Genomic DNA, 18,787 nt, shown 5'->3' with positions numbered 1-18,787 from the left:
CTCTTTACACCCCTCCCTTAGATCTTCTCTCCTTCCTCCTCATTTCCTCTCTCTTACTTCCTTTCCAAGTTCAGTCTTCCCTCCCTGTGAGTCCCAGAAATCTTTCCTTTATCCAATCTCCCTTGGAAAGCTCTCATCACGTTCCTCTCTCTCCTATCCCATCTCCAAATCTTTCAATGTGCTCCCTCTTGGCCTCTCCTATTCTCCCGAGGTCTTTATTATGCTTCCCTTTCGCTCTCCTGAGGCTTTCACTGTGTCCTCACTCCCCCTCCGAAGCTCTCATCATGCTCCATTTATCCCTTCCCCACGCTTTATGACTCACGATTACTCTCTCCCTCACGCAAATGAACAGAGAGGAAGAATGCAGAAAGGCAGAAAGCACTGTGGATCAAGCTAAGAGGACCCATGTTCACCATTTCTATGGAGAAATAAGAAAAAAATGTGACCTCCTCTGAGGGACTAGTATAATGAATTGAAACTTACTCTGAGAGATTTCTTTTCTCTGAGAAAACCCTCAGGATGAACTCTCCCTCCTGGTGAGGCTCATACGTTGATGGGATAATGACATACTCGCTGGGAGGCAGTCGAAAGCGCTCCGAGACTTCTCTCATGTTGATGTATGACTGACATCTAGCCTTTGAGGCATTGTATAGGAAAAAGTCCTTCTGCAGGTGTTGCTTGTTACCATGCATCTAAAAGAAAGACAGCTCTATTAAAAAAAACAAAAAAACTCTGATATAAGCTGGTCTTACGTATCAATTTAGGGGTAAAATTGTTGAAAACTTGTTGTCCCCAGGTGGGCAAATATCATAAAAACACAAATATTGAGAGTTAGAAAAGCTGAAACTTGGGCATTTTCATCAAAAAAAGAAAGTACTTGTCATGATACGAAAATAGATGTTTAGACCACACAAAAGAAGAGTTAACGATGTTTAAGCAGCACAATAATCAGGTACAAATTGACAGATGCAAACAGATTATGTGGTCCTTGTCTGCCAACAACTTCTATGTGACCTATGTGACCTATTAGTTCCCTACACTCTATTCTCAGGCATGTCCATAAACACCCATTCACCCAAATATGGTTCATTTCCCTCTAGAATCCCCTGATCTAATTGTTCCCTCCTTTCTAATGCTGATGTAAATTAGAAACATACTGTAACTGTCTCTATTTATTTATAAAATTTTATATATTATAACTTCTGAGCAAACGTTCAATGCTACATATACACTAATTCAACCTATACATATGCTGTATAACTTACACCCTTCCTTCATGCTACATATATATATATATATCTTTCCTTTACGCTACATAACATTAACTCAACATATATATATATATTACTCATATCCTTCCTTCATACTATATACACCAAGTCAATGTTTGTTTATTTATTTATTTATTTATTAGGATTTTCGCCTTTTTGATGGAATTCACTCAAGGCAGTGTACAGCAAGTATAAGTCAAACATAAGCAATATTCAATTACAGCAGTAAAAATATTACATAAGTACATAAGTAGTGCCATACTGGGAAAGACCAAAGGTCCATCTAGCCCAGCATCCTGTCACCGACAGTGGCCAATCCAGGTCAAGGGCACCTGGCACGCTCCCCAAACGTAAAAACATTCCAGACAAGTTATACCTAAAAATGCGGAATTTTTCCAAGTCCATTTAATAGCGGTCTATGGACTTGTCCTTTAGGAATCTATCTAACCCCTTTTTAAACTCCGTCAAGCTAACCGCCCGTACCACGTTCTCCGGCAATGAATTCCAGAGTCTAATTACACGTTGGGTGAAGAAAAATTTTCTCCGATTTGTTTTAAATTTACCACACTGTAGCTTCAACTCATGCCCTCTAGTCCTAGTATTTTTGGATAGCGTGAACAGTCGCTTCACATCCACCCGATCCATTCCACTCATTATTTTATACACTTCTATCATATCTCCCCTCAGCCGTCTCTTCTCCATTTCAATGTGTTTATCACATACAAGTATCAATAGAAAGCTGCTATTTACACATGGAGATCCACACACCACACAGATTGCAAGGGATGTGATGTGGTGAGGTGGAGTTTCAGTGGGACAAAAATCTACACTTGTATTCCACATTTTACAAAAGGAATACACCTCTATGGGGAAAAATAACCCCGTTGGGTTTTATACTAGTTTACTGTCACACATGGATTTTTATAAAGTGCTCGTTTCAGCCAGAGCTTTACATGGCAGATTAAGGAAGCCATGTTCCTCAATTCTCCATTGTTTATTAACCTCTCTAAAATGAAACTAAATTAAAATTGTGGCCTCATTACTTACTTTGTGGCACCTCCATGTGGAAACTGTTGAGGTTCTGCTGGACATTTTATCCACATGTATATTTCTAAAATGGCTGCTCGCACTGTTCATATTGGTAAATACACAAGCATTCCTACTGGTATGTTAGAAAATATACTGCATTGGCAGAACCTTTTCTAAAAATACTATTGGATTTGTGCATATCCCATCCTGGACTTCTCAATTTCGATCTCTACATTCTATGTAAACTAGGTTTTCACATTTAATTCTTAGAGAATAACTTGCAGGTAGAAATTTTTCTGTTACCATTTTGGGTAAGTTAGGGCCTTAGTATTCTGTATAGTTAGACGAAGAGAAAGAAAGAAAACAGAAAAGAACTAAAAATCATACATGAGAACTGACGCATCACAGTGAAACTGAGAGTGATTTGTGTTAAATCACTGCAGAGACACATAACTGGAGAATGTCACACTCTTTACAACTAGACATTAAAAAGTGCAAACTAAGCATATTACAGCAAGCTGTTATCACCTCCGCCATTCTTTTCATACCTCTCTTGGTACCTTGGAGAGAAAATAAAAAAAATCAAGTTAGCACAAGTACTGGTAGGAAAGTGCTAAATATAAGCCCTGTAAGGAAATCTGTGATTGAATTCATACGAGATCAAGAACTGCGGACACTTCAAGCCAATGTTCTTTGTCATAGTATAGAGGGTAATACCCAGAAGCTCAATGAGTATTACATAAGGATGCCAGCCATTCCCATCCTCTGGCTTTGACACTGATACAGAGGTGCAAAATAGCTTAACGAATACACAAAATCTAACAATGTCAACTGATATTGCATCATCTGCAAATGAACTTGCACAATACTTTGAAAATAAGATTAAGAATATTGGACAAGATCTCATTAGTTCACATGGATTTCTATCTGAATGTGAGAAGCTAGTTGTATCTGTTAAAGCAGATAAGATATGGACCTCATTTAAACTACCTTCGACCTCTCTAGTAAAACCACTTCTACTAAAATATGCATACACAACTTGTTTACAAGACGGATGCCCAAATGATATTATGAAAGAATCACCTGACTGGTTCATAGAACATATCACCCAACACCAAGTTCTTAGATTTTCTAGTGATCATTTCCCAGTTGAAAAAGGAAACATTATACTTACTCCAGTTCTGAAGAATAATATGGCTAAAAGGAATGAAGTATCTAACTATAGGCCAGTTGCTTCGATCCCGTTACTGACCAAGACTATGAAAGGTTTGGAAGCTCAATAACTAATGGAACACTTATCACGTCACTCTGTCTTGCACGACTCACAATCTGGCTTTAAGCCTCGGTTTAGCACTGACACTGTTTTAGCTACACTTGTTAACAAGATTCAGAACTATAATCAGCAAGGGGCATAAAATTTTGTTGCTACAATTTGGTATGTCTAGTGCGTTTGATGTAGTGGATCACACTATATTATGGAGCTTATTAGATCATTTTGGGATTAGTGGTGCTGTGTTCAAAATAAACTATGTCTTCTCGAGTCCGTGGTCAGTGCCAGTGTCCAGGTATAGCCCTGCACTGAATATCTGGGTAGAAAAACCCACAGCAGTAAGGGGTCCTTTTACTAAGCCATGGTAAAAAGTGGCCTGCAGTAGTGTGGGTGCATGTTTTTGGTGCGCGCTGGGCCATTTTTTACTGTGGCTAGGGAAAAAAAGGCATTTTTTTAGTGGGACAATAAATGGCTGTGCACTAAAATTCAAAGTAATGCACGGCTATTTACTGCCTGAGCCTTTACCGCCATCCATTGACCTAGCAGTAAGGGCTCAAATGCTACTTATGTGGTAATTATTATTATTATTATTATTATTATTTATTGCATTTGTATCTCACATTTTCCCACCTCTTTGCAGGCTCAATGTGGCTTACAATGTATCATTATTGGTAGATAGTAGATTGGGAGGTAGCAGTTAGTGTTACATAAAGGATATCATAATCGAAATTTAAACAAATAAGTAGAAAACAATACTGATAATAGGTAAGGCAGAGATGCCATAGAAAGTAGCATAATCGAGATTCAAACAAGCAGATATACGCAAAAACAGTTCTGATAATAGGTAAGGTGGCGTTGTATTACATTTACAGTTGCTGATCTTATTGGTAAGCCTTGTTGAATAGGTGGGTCTTCAGGGATTTGCAAAAGTTAGTTAGTTCATAAGTAGTTTTTAAGTTGCGCGGCAGTGCGTTCCATAATTGTGTACCCAGGTAAGGACAGTGTGACGCATGCGTTAGTTTGTATTTTAGACCTTTACAACTAGGGAAGTGAAGATTAAGGAATGTGCGGGATGACCTTTTAGCGTTCCTGGGTGGCAGGTCTACCAGATCTGACATGTAATCAGGTAGTATGCACCAATGTGGCCGTGCTGCTGATTACCACTGGAAACGCCCTCACAGTAGAAAATAGAAAATTGTTTTCTACCACGGGAAACAGCATGCGCCAACTTTGAAACTACTGCAGGGTGCCCGCGCTACCCCTGCGGTAGTGCCTATTTGGCACGGGCTACCCACGCATTAGCTTAGTAAAAGGGCCCCTACAGTAGGACAGGATATGGGGATCTGTGAGGAATTTGAGTTTGGTTTAACTGTTTGTATATGGGCAGGTAGGAAGGTGGGGGTGGAGGTTTGGGGGATATGATGGTTTGTAGAGTAGAGAGCTGCAGTGTGGGGGCGGGGGAAGTTGTCTTGGGTATAATTATGTGAAAAAGTGGGGGTGTGCTTTATCAGGGTGTCTCTAGAAATATATACTGTATCAGGTAGAAATTTTATTTTTGATCTTGCTAATTGATGTTTGATGAGTTGTGCTTAGTTTGTACATAAGTACATAAGTATTGCCATTCTGGGACAGACCAAAGGTCCATCAGGCCCTGCATCCTGTCTCCAACAGTGGCCAATCCAGGTCACAAATACCTGGCAAGATCCCAAAAAAGTACAAAACATTTTATGCTGCTTATCCCAGAAATAAAAGCAATGGATTTTCCCCAAGTCCATTTTAATAATGGTCTATGGACTTTTCCTTTAGGAAGCTGTCCAAACCTTTTTTAAACCCCACTAAGCTAATAGGTGGGAAAATGTGGGATACAAATGCAACAAATAAATAAATAAATGCCTTTACCACATACTCTGGCGACGAATTCCAGAGTTCAATTACATGTTGAGTGAAGAAACCTTTTCTCAGATTCGTTTTAAATTTACTACTTTGTAGCTTCATCGCATGCCCTCTAGTCCTAGTATTTTTGGAAAGAGTAAACAAACGATTCACGTCTACCTGTTCCACTCCACTCATTATTTTATAGACCTCTATCATATCTCCCTTCAGCCGTCTTTTCTCCAAGCTGAAGAGCCATGGCCACTTTAGCCTTTCCTCGTAGGGAAGTCGTCCCATCCCCTTTATCATTTTCATCACCCTTCTCTGCACCTTTTCTAATTCCACTATATCTTTTTTGAGATCAGTGACCAGAATTGAACACAATATTTGAGATGCGGTAACAGTTGACTTGAATGTTTCAATAAAGACCTCCTTTAACTTATTTTTAAAAAGCAAACAAAACCTAAACACAGCAGCCAGTGTTTAAAAAAATGCTGGTCACCTCAGGTTTTGGTTATCCCCAATATTTTTATAGTACCTTTGCTAAAGGAGTGTGGAAGACAATCCATTGTTTCATTGTGATAGTTTGAGGAACAGAATGGGTCTCATGCTGGTTAATATTCAAAAGCACTTATGTGATTTAGCAGCAGTGCGGCCCACATAAGGGCTTATTTAAAAATAAAATATGTAAGATGTTCACCATTTTAGTCACAAAGGGGCAATTCTATAAAATAGATGTTAACATTTGTGCAGGTGTTATGTGCGTAAATGTTTAGGATACTAGCATTACTGCGTATATGTCCACACATATATGCCAAATTTCCATGTAAGCAATATCTCGCATACACCCTATGGAGATAATTTTTTTAACTTATTTCACATGGGTACATACATGTGTAAATAAATTGCCTTGTATAAAACACGAACTGGTGTACAGGTTCATGCATGACAAGATGGGGCATACTTTGCCAGTAGGGGTGTGCAGGAGTGAAGTACTCACATAGGATATTAAAACTATTAATTTACATATGTACATTTAAAAAAAAGAAATTGGCACAGACTTACACCACTTCATAGGTGCTATGTCACTTACACTAGGCATCAATGTGTCTTTATAAAATTGTGCTTGCTTTCATGCTTAAAATACCCCCCCCCCCCCCAATTATAAAATTATCTTCAAAATGCCAGAAATGCATTACTTCATAAATTGCAAAGCCAATGGTAAAGAGGTTGGCTCCCAGTTTACGCTCCTTTCTCCGGTTCTTCTGCATAAGTGCCACCAAAAAGCTGCAGACGACTTCCTTGTCATCAGGGTCATCATCTTCCTCAAAAAGTTTCAAGCGATACTGGGGGTTGGTCCAAAATGTGTCTGCAATAGCAAAGGATAAAATTTCAATGAGAAACAGAACAGGCAGAAAAAATATTTATTTCGTTAGATGCTCAATTGTCCTATAACATAGTAACTGGAAGACATCATCAGAGCGAGACCTGATTGTCCTACTTTGAGACATGAGAGGCTACCCCAGAAAAAACATTGCCTTCAGTCATATGGACCTAGACAAGAGGAAGTAACGGTGGCAGCTATGTAGGCCCAAGCAAAGAGAGCTACAGCAGCCTTGGGTCAAACAAAATGGGTTTTTTTTTTTCTTATTTCCCCTGTGGCACTTCTTGCTAAGGAAGGGGAAAGGGGAAGAGACTAAGAGTATGCTGGTAGGGTCAAAGAGGGGAAGAGGCAGAGCATGCTGATTTCCGAAGAGTAAGGACAGTGCATTGGGGTCTGAGAACTATCTTTGGATTATGACCCAAGGGTGCCAGCACTGAACAAACAAAAACATCCAACAAAAAGGGATTGTCAGGAACAATAGCTCATAGAGAGCAGCATACTTAAAAAAAATTCAGAGGGCCATATATGACAAATGAGTTTTGGTTCAAAACTTTAGAATGCTGCAGTACGACTACTGATTATGTCCGTACACCATGTGTATAATCCTCAAAAACTTCTTTGCCTGTGTTTTACTTAGCTTTTATTTGCTAAAAATTTGTGCCTGTTTGTATTGTATTGTACTCAGAATCTTTTGGCTTTTGACTTGTATTTTACACAGTGCTTCTTAGGTTAAAATTGTTAGAGCAAATATTCCATGTATAAAGTATTGTTCTATAACTAATTTTCTTTCTTTTTTTTAAAGTTTGCTTACCCGTATCTGTTTACAGTCAATAAAGAAGTTTCAGCAGTATGAAATGTTTTTTTCCAAAAAACCCGGAAGCTGCAATACATTTCATTCATGTGGCCTACTTCTCTTTCTCTCTGCTGATGCCTACCTGGATGAGGAAGGGGAGTGCTAGCCTACGGGGTTGGTCTCTGTTTAGGAGAGCTGCATGGCTAGGAGGGGTGAGAGTGAGAGGAAGGAGAGGAGGATGAAGAGAGGGAGACTGCTAACTCTGGGCTGGTCAGAATGCTGTAGTGATACCTTACAGGTGTCACTAGTACTGTGAAAGTGGTAAAGAAATAAAACCTGTGTTTGTGCAGAAAGGGGAGGGTAGAGTTATTGGGAGGTAGAGAGGAGGGGCCGCTTGTCAGCTTGTTTGACCTCACACAGAGAACAGACTGCCAGAGTTTAAAATCAGCAGGGGAGAGGAGAGAGGAAATGATTATAAAACCAGTAGGTTTGTTTGAAAATTTCAACAGAAACCAGTCACACTAATTCCTTCTCATATGTGCCCTTCAAAACCTAAAATGCAATTTTTTGTTTTTTTCCTGCACTGGTGAAATGTCTCCTGAGAGAGGGTAGCTGTGAAACAGTGTGTGGCTGTTAAGATGCAGGGGATTGGGAAGGGGAGGGCTGCATGCTCTCAAACGGCTGGAATTCACCACAAAGAGCTCTCACCCTGTCGTTTTTAAAAAAGCAGGCAGACCAGTCTCCCTTAAATAAACATGATTTAAGGTCTTAAAATCATTAGAGTAGTGGTTCAAACAGCACAGTATCCTGTTGAAATAAAAAATAAAAAAAGAAACAGGTAGTTTGAAGGCTAAAAAAAAGTTTAAGCTGTGCACAGTCCTCCTAGGCTGTAGAGGGCGGTATTGGGTGAGGCATTTGACATCACTTTCTGTCAAGTGACCCATCTAAGATAGCAGTGAGTAGTGTGAAACAGGAAGTGACATGGGATCATCCAGTGGTCGCCACTCTCTTGGAAAAGGGGTTGGCCTGGGCAGAGGTATTCCCTGTGGTCACCAGAAGGGGTGGGGTTCGGAGCTGGGGTTATGCAAATAAGATAGAGTTAGTGCAGGGTTATGCAAAAGGGATGGGGCTATGATGTCATATCTGTCAATGTCAAAGGAGACAGGGCGGGGCAGGGAATGAGCATGGCTTGGGCAGCATGGGCATGGCTTGGGCAACATAGGCATGGCTTGGGCAGATCCTCGATTCTGATTGGCTGATGTAAACAGAAGTGGGCATGGTCACCTGTCAAAATTTGGAAATTAGCTTTGACAAAAGTCAGTGAGGTGTACTACTCCCGTTCCCCAGTAAGAATGCTCTTGCCAATGAAAATGTACGAATCCCTTTGGGATGCACACTAACTCAGTATGCTCCTGGCAGCTGAATCATACCACCCTAGTGTAATGAGGAGATGCAAATTCTGCTATAGCAGTTTACCCAGCTGGGTTGGCTGCAATGGTTCTGCCTACATTTATATAAACTAGTGACCTCTAGGTGGCAGTGTGGGTTTCTTTTTAACCACCAGTCTGAAGAATGCATTTCTTTTGACTTGCAGTTTTAGCCTGTAGCAGTTATCTGCATCTTACATGTGTAGGTGGCACCTTAATGGTCACTTACACGTACAACTGCACTATTCTATAAAGTAGCAAGTAAGTGCTATAGTGCATATACATGGGGCAGAGCACGGGCGGGCCACAGGTGTGGTACCAAGCAATGCATGCAACTTATAGAATACCATCAGTAATGCGTGTTGCATAGCATACTTAGGTGCACAAACTTATGCCAGCCATTGACCTTGCATAAGTAGTCATGTCTAAAGTTTGTTGTGCCAATGCAGCTTCATGTTAGTATTCTATAATGGCTTAGGTCGTTATAGAATTGGCGCCAAGCTATAAAATTATAACAAAGGCTTTACCTACTGCAAATAATGAGTGAATTGAGGATCTTGGAGAGTTTAGCCTGGACTACAAGCATAAGAGGATTGAAGGAGTGTGTGAGCCCCAAATCGGAGCTCAACCTAAGGAGAGAAAGTACTGTGTGGAAAATCCCCATTAGGAGTTAGTCTGTGTCCTGAAGAGGATCTCAGCGTGGAGGGGAAAGCTCCATGTATATTTGAACTGAAAGGGAGTAAAGTTTACCCAACAGCAGGGAAACCAATATTGTAAAGAATGGGGAAGAGGAAAAAGGAAGGAACAGTGTGTGATTAAGATAGAGACAGTGTTCAATCAATGCTGTACACTCATGGAAAAAGACTACCTCAAAGCAATTTTCTGTTTTATATAGGTTTGCAGTAAAGTTTGATTGGCTCCACCAGAGATCTGTGTGCTTTTGGCAAGCTTGAGAGTACACACCTCCACCTAGGTCAACGTGAGTCACCAACCTGGGAAATTGCGACAACCCCCTGCTGAACAGCCTCTGACCCAGCGCCCCTCGTTGACAGAGACTGTCCATGTCTGGAGATTGTCTGACTGAAGGGCATCTGGTGTGAGGTTACAGATCTCCAGCTTTGTAAAATTATTCATGAAATCCTGGAATGATATCCTAGAGAAGTAAAAGAGAGGAGTAAGGAAAAAAGAAGAAGGAATTTGGGTTTTGTGACCTTTTACTTATAGTTACATAGTAAATGATGGCAGAAAAGACCAATTCCCATCCTCTCTGCTCAGTAATTCTGTCCACATTGCACATGATACATCCCAGCTGTCAGCCATATACTATGACCACCTACAACATTTTTTCATATCCAGGATAGTCTTTTTTTTTTTTTACTTCTTCCTTTGCACAAAATAACATAGTAGATGATGGCACATAAAGACCTGTACAGTCCTTCCAGTCTGACCAACAAGATAAACATAGCATAAGGTATGATGTGATACTACATATGAATACTTGATCTTGATTTGTCCTTGCCATTTTCAGGGCACATACCGAAGAGCGTATCTGGACTCCGGCGGTAGGGGGGGCCAGAGCCAGAGGGAGGGGGCACATTTTAGCCCCCCCCCCCCGCCGCCGCCGCCGCCGCCAAGCCCCCACCGCCGAGCCCCCACCGCCACCAATGACTCTCTTCACCCCCCTCCCGCCGCCAACCCTCCCCCGCTGCCGTTGCTTACTTTTGCTGGCGGGGGACCCCAACCCCCGCCAGCCGAGGTCTGCTTCCACCTGCCGCTGCCTTAAAAACTTCTTCTTCAGCCGGCGGGGGACCCCAAACCCCCGCCAGCCGCCCCGCGGTGTTTAAAATTCATCTTCGGCCTCCGTGGCCGTGCTGCTGTGATAGGCGCTGTTGAAATCCACTTCGGAGTCTGACGTCATTGTACGTTGTACGTGCTGCGACGTCAGACTCCGAAGTGGATTTCAACAGCGCCTATCACAGCAGCACGGCCATGGAGGCCGAAGATGAATTTTAAACACCGCGGGGCGGCTGGCGGGGGTTTGGGGTCCCCCGCCGGCTGAAGAAGAAGTTTTTAAGGCAGCGGCAGGTGGAAGCAGACCTCGGCTGGCGGGGGTTGGGGTCCCCCGCCAGCAAAAGTAAGCAATGGCAGCGGGGGAGGGTTGATGGCGGTAGGGGGGTCCAGGGCAAAATCTGCGGGGGCCCAGGCCCCTGAGGCCCCACGCAGATACGCCCCTGCCGAAGAAGGCTGCCCATGCCCGGCACTAGTCTTATTCTCACAGGCCAGGAACCTCAGATGCAACAGTCATTCTGGTTTAGTAACAGTCTGTAAGCTCTCTGGCCCCATTCAGTCCTCGGCAAGATTTGCAAGTCTTAACAAGGAGCAAATGTTCGCATACCTCAGCCAGGTTACAGCAGCTAATCATATTCTGTAAAGGCGCAGACTTGGGCTTCAGTTCTTCCTTCCCTGGGCCTCCTTAACCTAAGCCTGGCCCTGTCTTTTAAACTCCCAGGTACTGGCTCCACCCTTCCTGGTTCACTTCCTCCCAGGGTAAATGCTCTTACGTTGGGTGAGGCTAGTTGGAGAGGAACTTTTCTTAAGGGTGAGGGGCAGTGTTCTATAAACCCCTTCACAGGGCTTCTATGCTTAGATATTTATATATTGTAAATTTAGGTGTTTAGTTTCTAGTTAATTAGGTGTTCTTTAAGGGTTCAAAAATCAGTGTTTATTGTTGTTTTTGCTCTACAGATACTATTGCTTGGTACCTGTACATTTGTGTCGCCTGGAGTCATCAGTGCAGAAAAGGCACATGAATTGAGTGGAAGATACAAGGTAAACCAGGAGAGGACTGGGAGAGCACTAGGGGAAGTGGGGTTTTTACAGTATTTATAAAAAAGAAATCAATGTTAATTTTGTTGAAGCAGGGGTGTTTTATCAGTGGTTATCAGTTAAAACCTAAAATCAGAAACCCTAACAATAAAATAACTTATTTAAGCTTACACCCCGCAGAACAAATAACAAATATACACAGAATACAATAAGATCTGCACTTTCTTTGAAGTACAACAAGCTGTCAGCTCACCAGAATTCGCCGTCTTCATGGATCTGATGCTGCAGACGCACTTTCTCAGATTCTTCAATCTCATTCCACACTTGGGATCTGCAGAAAAAGGAAGAGCAATCTAGCCCATTGTGTGACACACAGATAGGTCAAAACATGGCTTCATTACTGTGATCTATCTGCTCTCCAAAACCAACAGAACAAAACCAATCCTATTAGAGATGTTCAGAACATCCTCCTCCCCCACATCTGTTTATTAACTAAACTGCTGACGTTTATTATATTTCTGTTATATAAACGATGTTCTCTACTATTTTAATTTGTGTGTCTCTGATTCTATCTCATGCCATTGCTATTGATAGGATTTAATTTGCCCATCACCAAGGGCCCTGTTTACTAAGCCATGTTATAGGCACGTTAGTGTCTTTAACGCGCATTAACCATGTATGTGCGCTAATCATGTACGTGCCTATAATATTCCTATAGGCACCTACACGGTCAGAACACATGCTAATTGTAGACACGTTAAAAATGCTAACACGCCTTAGTAAACAGGGCCCCAAGTTTACATCATTGATTCTATTTTATGCTTACATTTTATCATGTTACTACTGTTATGCTGAACATAATTGTAAGTTTCATGTGAAGCTGTATCTGTTGTACATGGCCTTGGGCGACTCTTTTCATAAAGGCAGTTAATGAATCTCAATAAATAAAATACAAACTGGCTAAATACAACAAATGTCACATTAGTACTAAGAGAATAAAAGCAGAGGGGTCTATTTTCAAAGAAAAGTATACATTTGCCAGCAGCTGATGTTTGTTTAGTCCAGAAATTGATATACTGCCTTTACTTAAAACAAGGTCAAAGCAGTTTACATTAAAAAAATATTTAAAAGAGTCAAGGAAAATCAGAAACAAGCCTATAACTTCCTAATCTTTAGACCAGGGAAAGGCAACCTCAATCCTCGAGGGCTGTAATCTAGTTGGGTTTTTGGGATTTTCCCAAAGAATGTGAATGAGATCTATTTGCATACAATGGAGGAAGTGCATGCAAATAGGTCTCGTGCATATTCATTGGGGAAATTCTGAAAACCTGACTGAATTGCGACCATTGATGACCAAGGTTGCCCATTCCTGCCACAAGGCTGAACTGGAACCCAAACATACAGAAGAGACGGGAAAAGAACAGAGAGAAGTCCCAGAAGGGATTAGTACTCAGGCCGCGCACATAGCGCCACACACAGACACCAACGAAAGGAAAACAGCTAGATAAGGAGCAGTCCGTAAACAGCAGGTAAAGGGTAAGGCATACAGAGAGAGACTGCTTCAAGGTACACAGCTCAGACAAGGAGCAGTGCTCACAAGAACCAAGCAACAGATACAGGAGGTAAAGGGTTAATAGAGAAATCCAAACAAAGGACGTAAGCTCTTACCACGGTCTCAGTCAGGACACACAGCAGGGAAAGGAAAAGCAAGGCACACAGTGAAGCAACAGACACCGAGAAGCTGAACACAGCTGCACAGCAGCTAACTAATCACAGAAGAAGCAGGCTGCTACAGACTCACAGAACAAACACAGACAAAGGGAATAATGGCAACCAAATAACAGAGAAATCACCCTGTGCCACAGGCACAGACTACGCGGAAACAAGGTAAGGTCACAGCTGATGGAGATAACGCTAGAGCATCCTATGCTCGCAGAGGTATGTTTAAATAGGGTCTGGCATCTGACGTCAGCTGCCTCAGACGTCAGCCCAATCCATGACATGGGCAATCAGGAATGAGACCCAGTCACTACCCTGCCTGCCCCAGTAGGATCATACACAAGGTGTGACCGCACCTTGGGTATTGTGTTCAGTTCTGGTTACCGTATCTCAAGAAAGCTATAGCGGAATTAAAAAAGATTCAAAGAAGAGCAACCAAAATGATAAAGGGGATGAAACTTCTCCTCTCATAAGAGGAAAGGCTAAAGAGGTTAGGGTTCTTCAGCTTAGAAAAGAGAAAGATGAGGGGAGATATGATTGAGGTCTACATGGTGTAGAATGAGTAGAAGTAAATCAATTTTTTACTCGTTCCAAAAGTACAAAGACTAGGGAACACTCGAGGAAGTAATATGGAAATACTTTTAAAACAAATATGAGGAAATATTTTTTCACTCAACAAATAGTTAAACTCTGGAACTTTTTGACGGAGGATTTGGTAACAGCGTATCTGGGATTAAAAAAGGAATTCCTGGAGGAAAAGTCCATAGTCTGCTATTGAGACAGACAAGGAGAAGCAACTGCTTGCCTCGGGATTGGTAGCATGGAATGTTAGTGCTAATTGGGTTTCTGCCAAGTACTTGTGACCTGGCTTGGCCACTGTTTGGAAAACAGGATACTGGGCTAGATGAACCATTGGTCTGATCCAATATGGCTACTCTTAAGTTCTAATCAAGCCTTGCAATTAGAAGGGAAAGTATAAAAGAGTGAAAAGATTGAGGGCTAAAATATCAGCGTATAGAGCGTAATTGATGCAAACTAAAAATGCCAGCTTTACAGACATTAGATATGTGTTGTATAAAAGAAAGTTGGGAGTTTAGGTGACCCCCCAAATAAAGGAAGTATCAATTGGTAGAATATCTGTTCCCATAAAGTGAAGAGGAATGGTGAGACTGGGAGGGCCACCAGTAAACAAGCAGGCTAACATTTGTTTGTGGATTCAGGACCATCTTGTAATCAAGCAAGCCAGTTGGCAACTGAAGTAAGACAGTTTTGAAGAGGGTTGATAGAAGGGGGAAACAGGTCAGTGGGAAAGAGAAGTAGGATAGCATCTGCATAGAAATAACATGAAATACATAGCGACTGAAAAATGGTAGCAAGGTGACTAAGGAATAGGTTAAAGAGGGGATAATATAGAACCCTGGGGGACACGACAGGGTAGCCAGCAAGAGGAAGATGTAGAGGAATCAGTAACAACCTTATATGACCAGTTAGAGAGAAAAAAGCAGAAACAAGAGAGAACTCTGCCCTGAAATCCAAGAGATGAGAGGCAGGATAGTAGGAAAGTGTGGTCAACTAAGTCAAAGGCAACTGATAGATCAAGAGACACAGAAAGTACAATGTTGTGCTTATCTAGGTAAGCATGTATTTCACTAAGAAGGCCAGCTAGGACTGTTTCTGCGCTAAAGTTGGTCTTGAAGCCAGATTGCCTGGGATGCAGAGCAAAAGTTTTTTCAACAAAGGATGAGGCTTGAAGGAAAACTACTTTTTCCAACACTTTGGAAAGAAAAGAAAGGTTGAAGACTGGATGATAGTGAACAGGTTCCCGAGGTTCAAGGGAAGCTTTTTTAAAGAATTGGGCAGAGTATGACCATCTGCCATAGCATGGGAACTTGGCCAGTGGATAGGCTAGTATTAATAACAGTTAAGATGACAGGGAGTAATTTAAAGTTTCAAAGTCAAAACCACTTGGATGGGAGAGGGTCTAGTTGAAAATAAGTAATAAACATGGTTTTAAAGACCTTGGTGAAGAAGGATGAAATGATGACCAAGATGAACACCCAGAAGTTGAGGAGAGTTCTTTGGAGGAAGAGGTAAAACAAGGCAGGGATAAGGGAGAGTGAGATATTAAGGGAGAGGAGAATCATGAGTTTCCCGCAGACAGAGGGGCAGGAGAGAGGGACGGTGAGGATGTACTGTGAATAATCTTTAGGAGATTTGAAATTTTTGTGGCAAAATAAGGAGAGAGCGTCTCTGCTGAGGATATTTGTAAAGCTTGTGAAATGTGCAATGGGGATGTAAAGTCACAAAAAAATGGTGTATAGCTCCCTAGCAGGATTAGGAGCTTTGTTGATCCTGTTAGACAAATATTATCCTTTTGCCTTCTTAAGATGGAAATTATAATCGCAAAGCTTGGTTGTGAATATGGCCAGATTCGTAGGGATTTTAGATTTCCTCCAGGAGCGTTCAGCCTTTCAGAGATGGTGTATGAGTACACGAAGAACGCTGTGGTACCAGGATTTTGTGGGTTTAGAAGAAACATGTTGAACTTGCACCAATGGAGCAATTTGATTCAAGGTACGAGAGAGGTATGAATGCAATTTGTTAGTCTGGTCTTCAAGGCTTAGGGAGTTAACATTAGAAGGAAGCAAAAAGGTACTAGAATGAAGTTCACAGGGATCTATGCAGGAGAGATAAAGAGACCATTTCAGAGAAATTTGAGCCAGAGTAATATGGGTCAGGAGGTTAATTGAGAAAGTGACAGCAAGATGGTCAGACCATGGAACCAGGATGTATGAGAAGTTACTGAGAGAGAAAAGTGAATCTGAAGGGACAAGATCTAAAATCTGACCTCCCTGGTGACTGAGACGAGAAACCCATTGAGAGAGATCAAGATCAGAGATAAGGGACAGAAGAGCTTTAGAGCAAGGCTGATGAGGGATATCAAAATGGGTGCTAAAATCACCAAGAATCAGTACATTAGGGAAATGCATAGAGATACTTGGTACACAAGATCCCATTGATCTGATGTGAGAGATGAAGGACAATAAAAGAGGAATAGGGTAAGTGGAATAGGTACAGCAATGTGAATAGCAAGTACTTCTGAGTAGGAGAGGGGGAAGGGGAGTTCAGTAACCTTAAGTACAGAACAGTAGAAGATGGCAAGTCTACCCCCTTTCCTGACTGACCTAGCAAGGGAGAAGACCTCAAAGCCAACAGGGAGAGATTACATAAGAACATAAGAGTAGCCATATACTGGGTCAGACCAATAGTCCATCTAGCCCAGTATCCTGTTTTCCAAACAGTGGCCAAGCCAGGTCACAAGTACCTAACAGAAACCCAATTAGCAGCAACATTCCATGCTACCAATCCCGGGGCAAGCAGTTGCTTCCAATGTCTGTCTCAATAGCAGACTATGGACTTTTCCTCCAGGAATTTGTACAAACCTTTTTAAAACCCAGATAAGCTAACCGCTGTTACCACATCATCTGGCAAAGAGTTCCAGAGCTTAACTATTTGTTGAGTGAAAAATATTTCCTCCTATTTGTTTTAAAAGTATTTCCAAGTAACTTCCTCGAGTGTCCCCTAGTCTTTCTACTTTTGGAACGAGTAAAAAAATCGATTTACTTCTACTACACCACTCAGGATTTTGTAGACCTCAATCATATCTCCCCTCATCCATCTCTTTTCCAAGCTGAAGAGCCCTAACCTCTTTAGCCTTTCCTCACACGAGAGGAGTTCCATCCCCTTTATCATTTTGGTTGTTCTTCTTTGATTCATATAGGTAGCTTTCTTCCCTGTTCCAAATCCAAGTTTTGGTGCAGCAGAGAAAGTCATGATTAGAGAATGTAATGAGATCTTGGATTTCACTGGTTTTTGCAAGTAGTGATCTATAGTTTAAGAGGCCAGTGGAGAGACACCCGGCAGAGTTATCAGAAGAGATAGCACAGGGAGGGACAGGGGAAACGTGTCTGTGGTCGTGCGCAAATGTGGTACCATACCCCTCAAAGTGTTGTAATGCGGACTAGGATCAGATATTCGAATAGAGTAACCTTTGAGATGAAAGGATCGAGGCAAAAATGGTTGCAGAAAAAAATGAGATATAAGCAGGGAAGCACAGAAAAATCCAGAATTTAGGCACCATTGTAAAGGAAGTGGAGTAGCGTCAAAAATTACAGACTTCGGGGAGGAAGTGACGTCACCGCTAAAGATGGCTGCCTAGCGCTCTAGCTCCTGCTTCTTGATAATAAAAGAAGCAATAAAAAGCAATCACCAACCTTTTTGGAACTGCCCGCAGTGTTCCACATTGTTCCTCATCGACAGCAGGATGAGCAAAGCGTCTTCGGCGCGAGCTAAAGACTCAGAGAAGTCAGCTGGCGGCGGGACAAGCAAAACCGCGAAACGCCACGAGGTAATGGCACCGGTTTCCCCTTCGGATTCTGACTCTGTGCTGTCGTTGGCGGAATCGCGAAAACCGCCTGCTAAAAAAGGAATCTCAGGCGAACTTCGCCAGATACTGTCCGGTATACAAGCAGACATCAAAAAATCGAAGGATGAGATTCTGGACCGGATGGAGAACTTAAGCTCTGACCTCCTCGAGCTGGGGAACAGAGTAGAGGAAGCAGAAACAAAGCTGGAAGAGCACTCTGAATCCCTGCTAACGCACGAGACCCACCTCCAAGCGTTAGACCAAAAGAATACAGACCTTACATATAACCTCAGATTCCGTGGAGTCCCCGAGGGCGGTGCGACCGAGGATGTCCTGTTGATAGTACAAACACTGTGTACCACCCTGCTGGGGACTGAGGCCGCAGCGGTGAAGATCGAGATAGACAGAGCATATAGAACACTGGGCCAGCGGCAGGACAATAGAATACGGGACATCATCACCCGGTTCCACCGATATGAAGTGAAGGAACAACTGCTTAACTGTGCCAGGAAAAAGCCCAACTTGGAATATGGCGGGGCCAAAATAACAGTGTACCAGGATCTCTCGCAGTTCACCTTACAACAGAGACGCCTCATGAAGCCGGCTCTGGACATTCTAACTAAGGAGCAGATAACATACAGATGGGGCTTCCCTTTCTCCCTGAACTATACATTACAGGGTGCTAAAATGAGAGTTACATCGCTGACCGAAGCCTGGACATCCTTGCATGGAGTGGGCTTGGTGCCAACGAGCAAACCTCCAGGTGAATT

The 18,787-nt window shown here is 42.2% G+C and overlaps 1 protein-coding gene across 6 annotated transcripts in view; it reads right to left on the bottom strand.

Annotated features, from left to right (window-relative positions):
• The window catches only part of CAPN3 (calpain 3), a 129,545-nt gene that overhangs the window by 44,149 nt on the left and 66,609 nt on the right, over positions 1 to 18,787 (bottom strand). For all 6 annotated transcript variants that reach the window (XM_030215244.1, XM_030215246.1, XM_030215247.1 and 3 more), the window contains 5 exons: positions 12,126 to 12,203; positions 10,039 to 10,199; positions 6,642 to 6,811; positions 2,849 to 2,860; positions 484 to 692 (listed from right to left, as the gene is read on the bottom strand). In XM_030215244.1, the coding sequence (XP_030071104.1) occupies positions 484 to 692; positions 2,849 to 2,860; positions 6,642 to 6,811; positions 10,039 to 10,199; positions 12,126 to 12,203 (630 nt within the window). The remainder of the gene's footprint in view (positions 1 to 483; positions 693 to 2,848; positions 2,861 to 6,641; positions 6,812 to 10,038; positions 10,200 to 12,125; positions 12,204 to 18,787) is intronic.

This window comes from Microcaecilia unicolor, chromosome 9 (genome assembly GCF_901765095.1).
Source record: "Microcaecilia unicolor chromosome 9, aMicUni1.1, whole genome shotgun sequence".
NCBI lineage: Eukaryota > Metazoa > Chordata > Amphibia > Gymnophiona > Siphonopidae > Microcaecilia > Microcaecilia unicolor.
The sequence above is the reverse complement of the archived record's forward strand: the minus strand, read 5'-3'. Positions and strand labels throughout refer to the sequence as shown.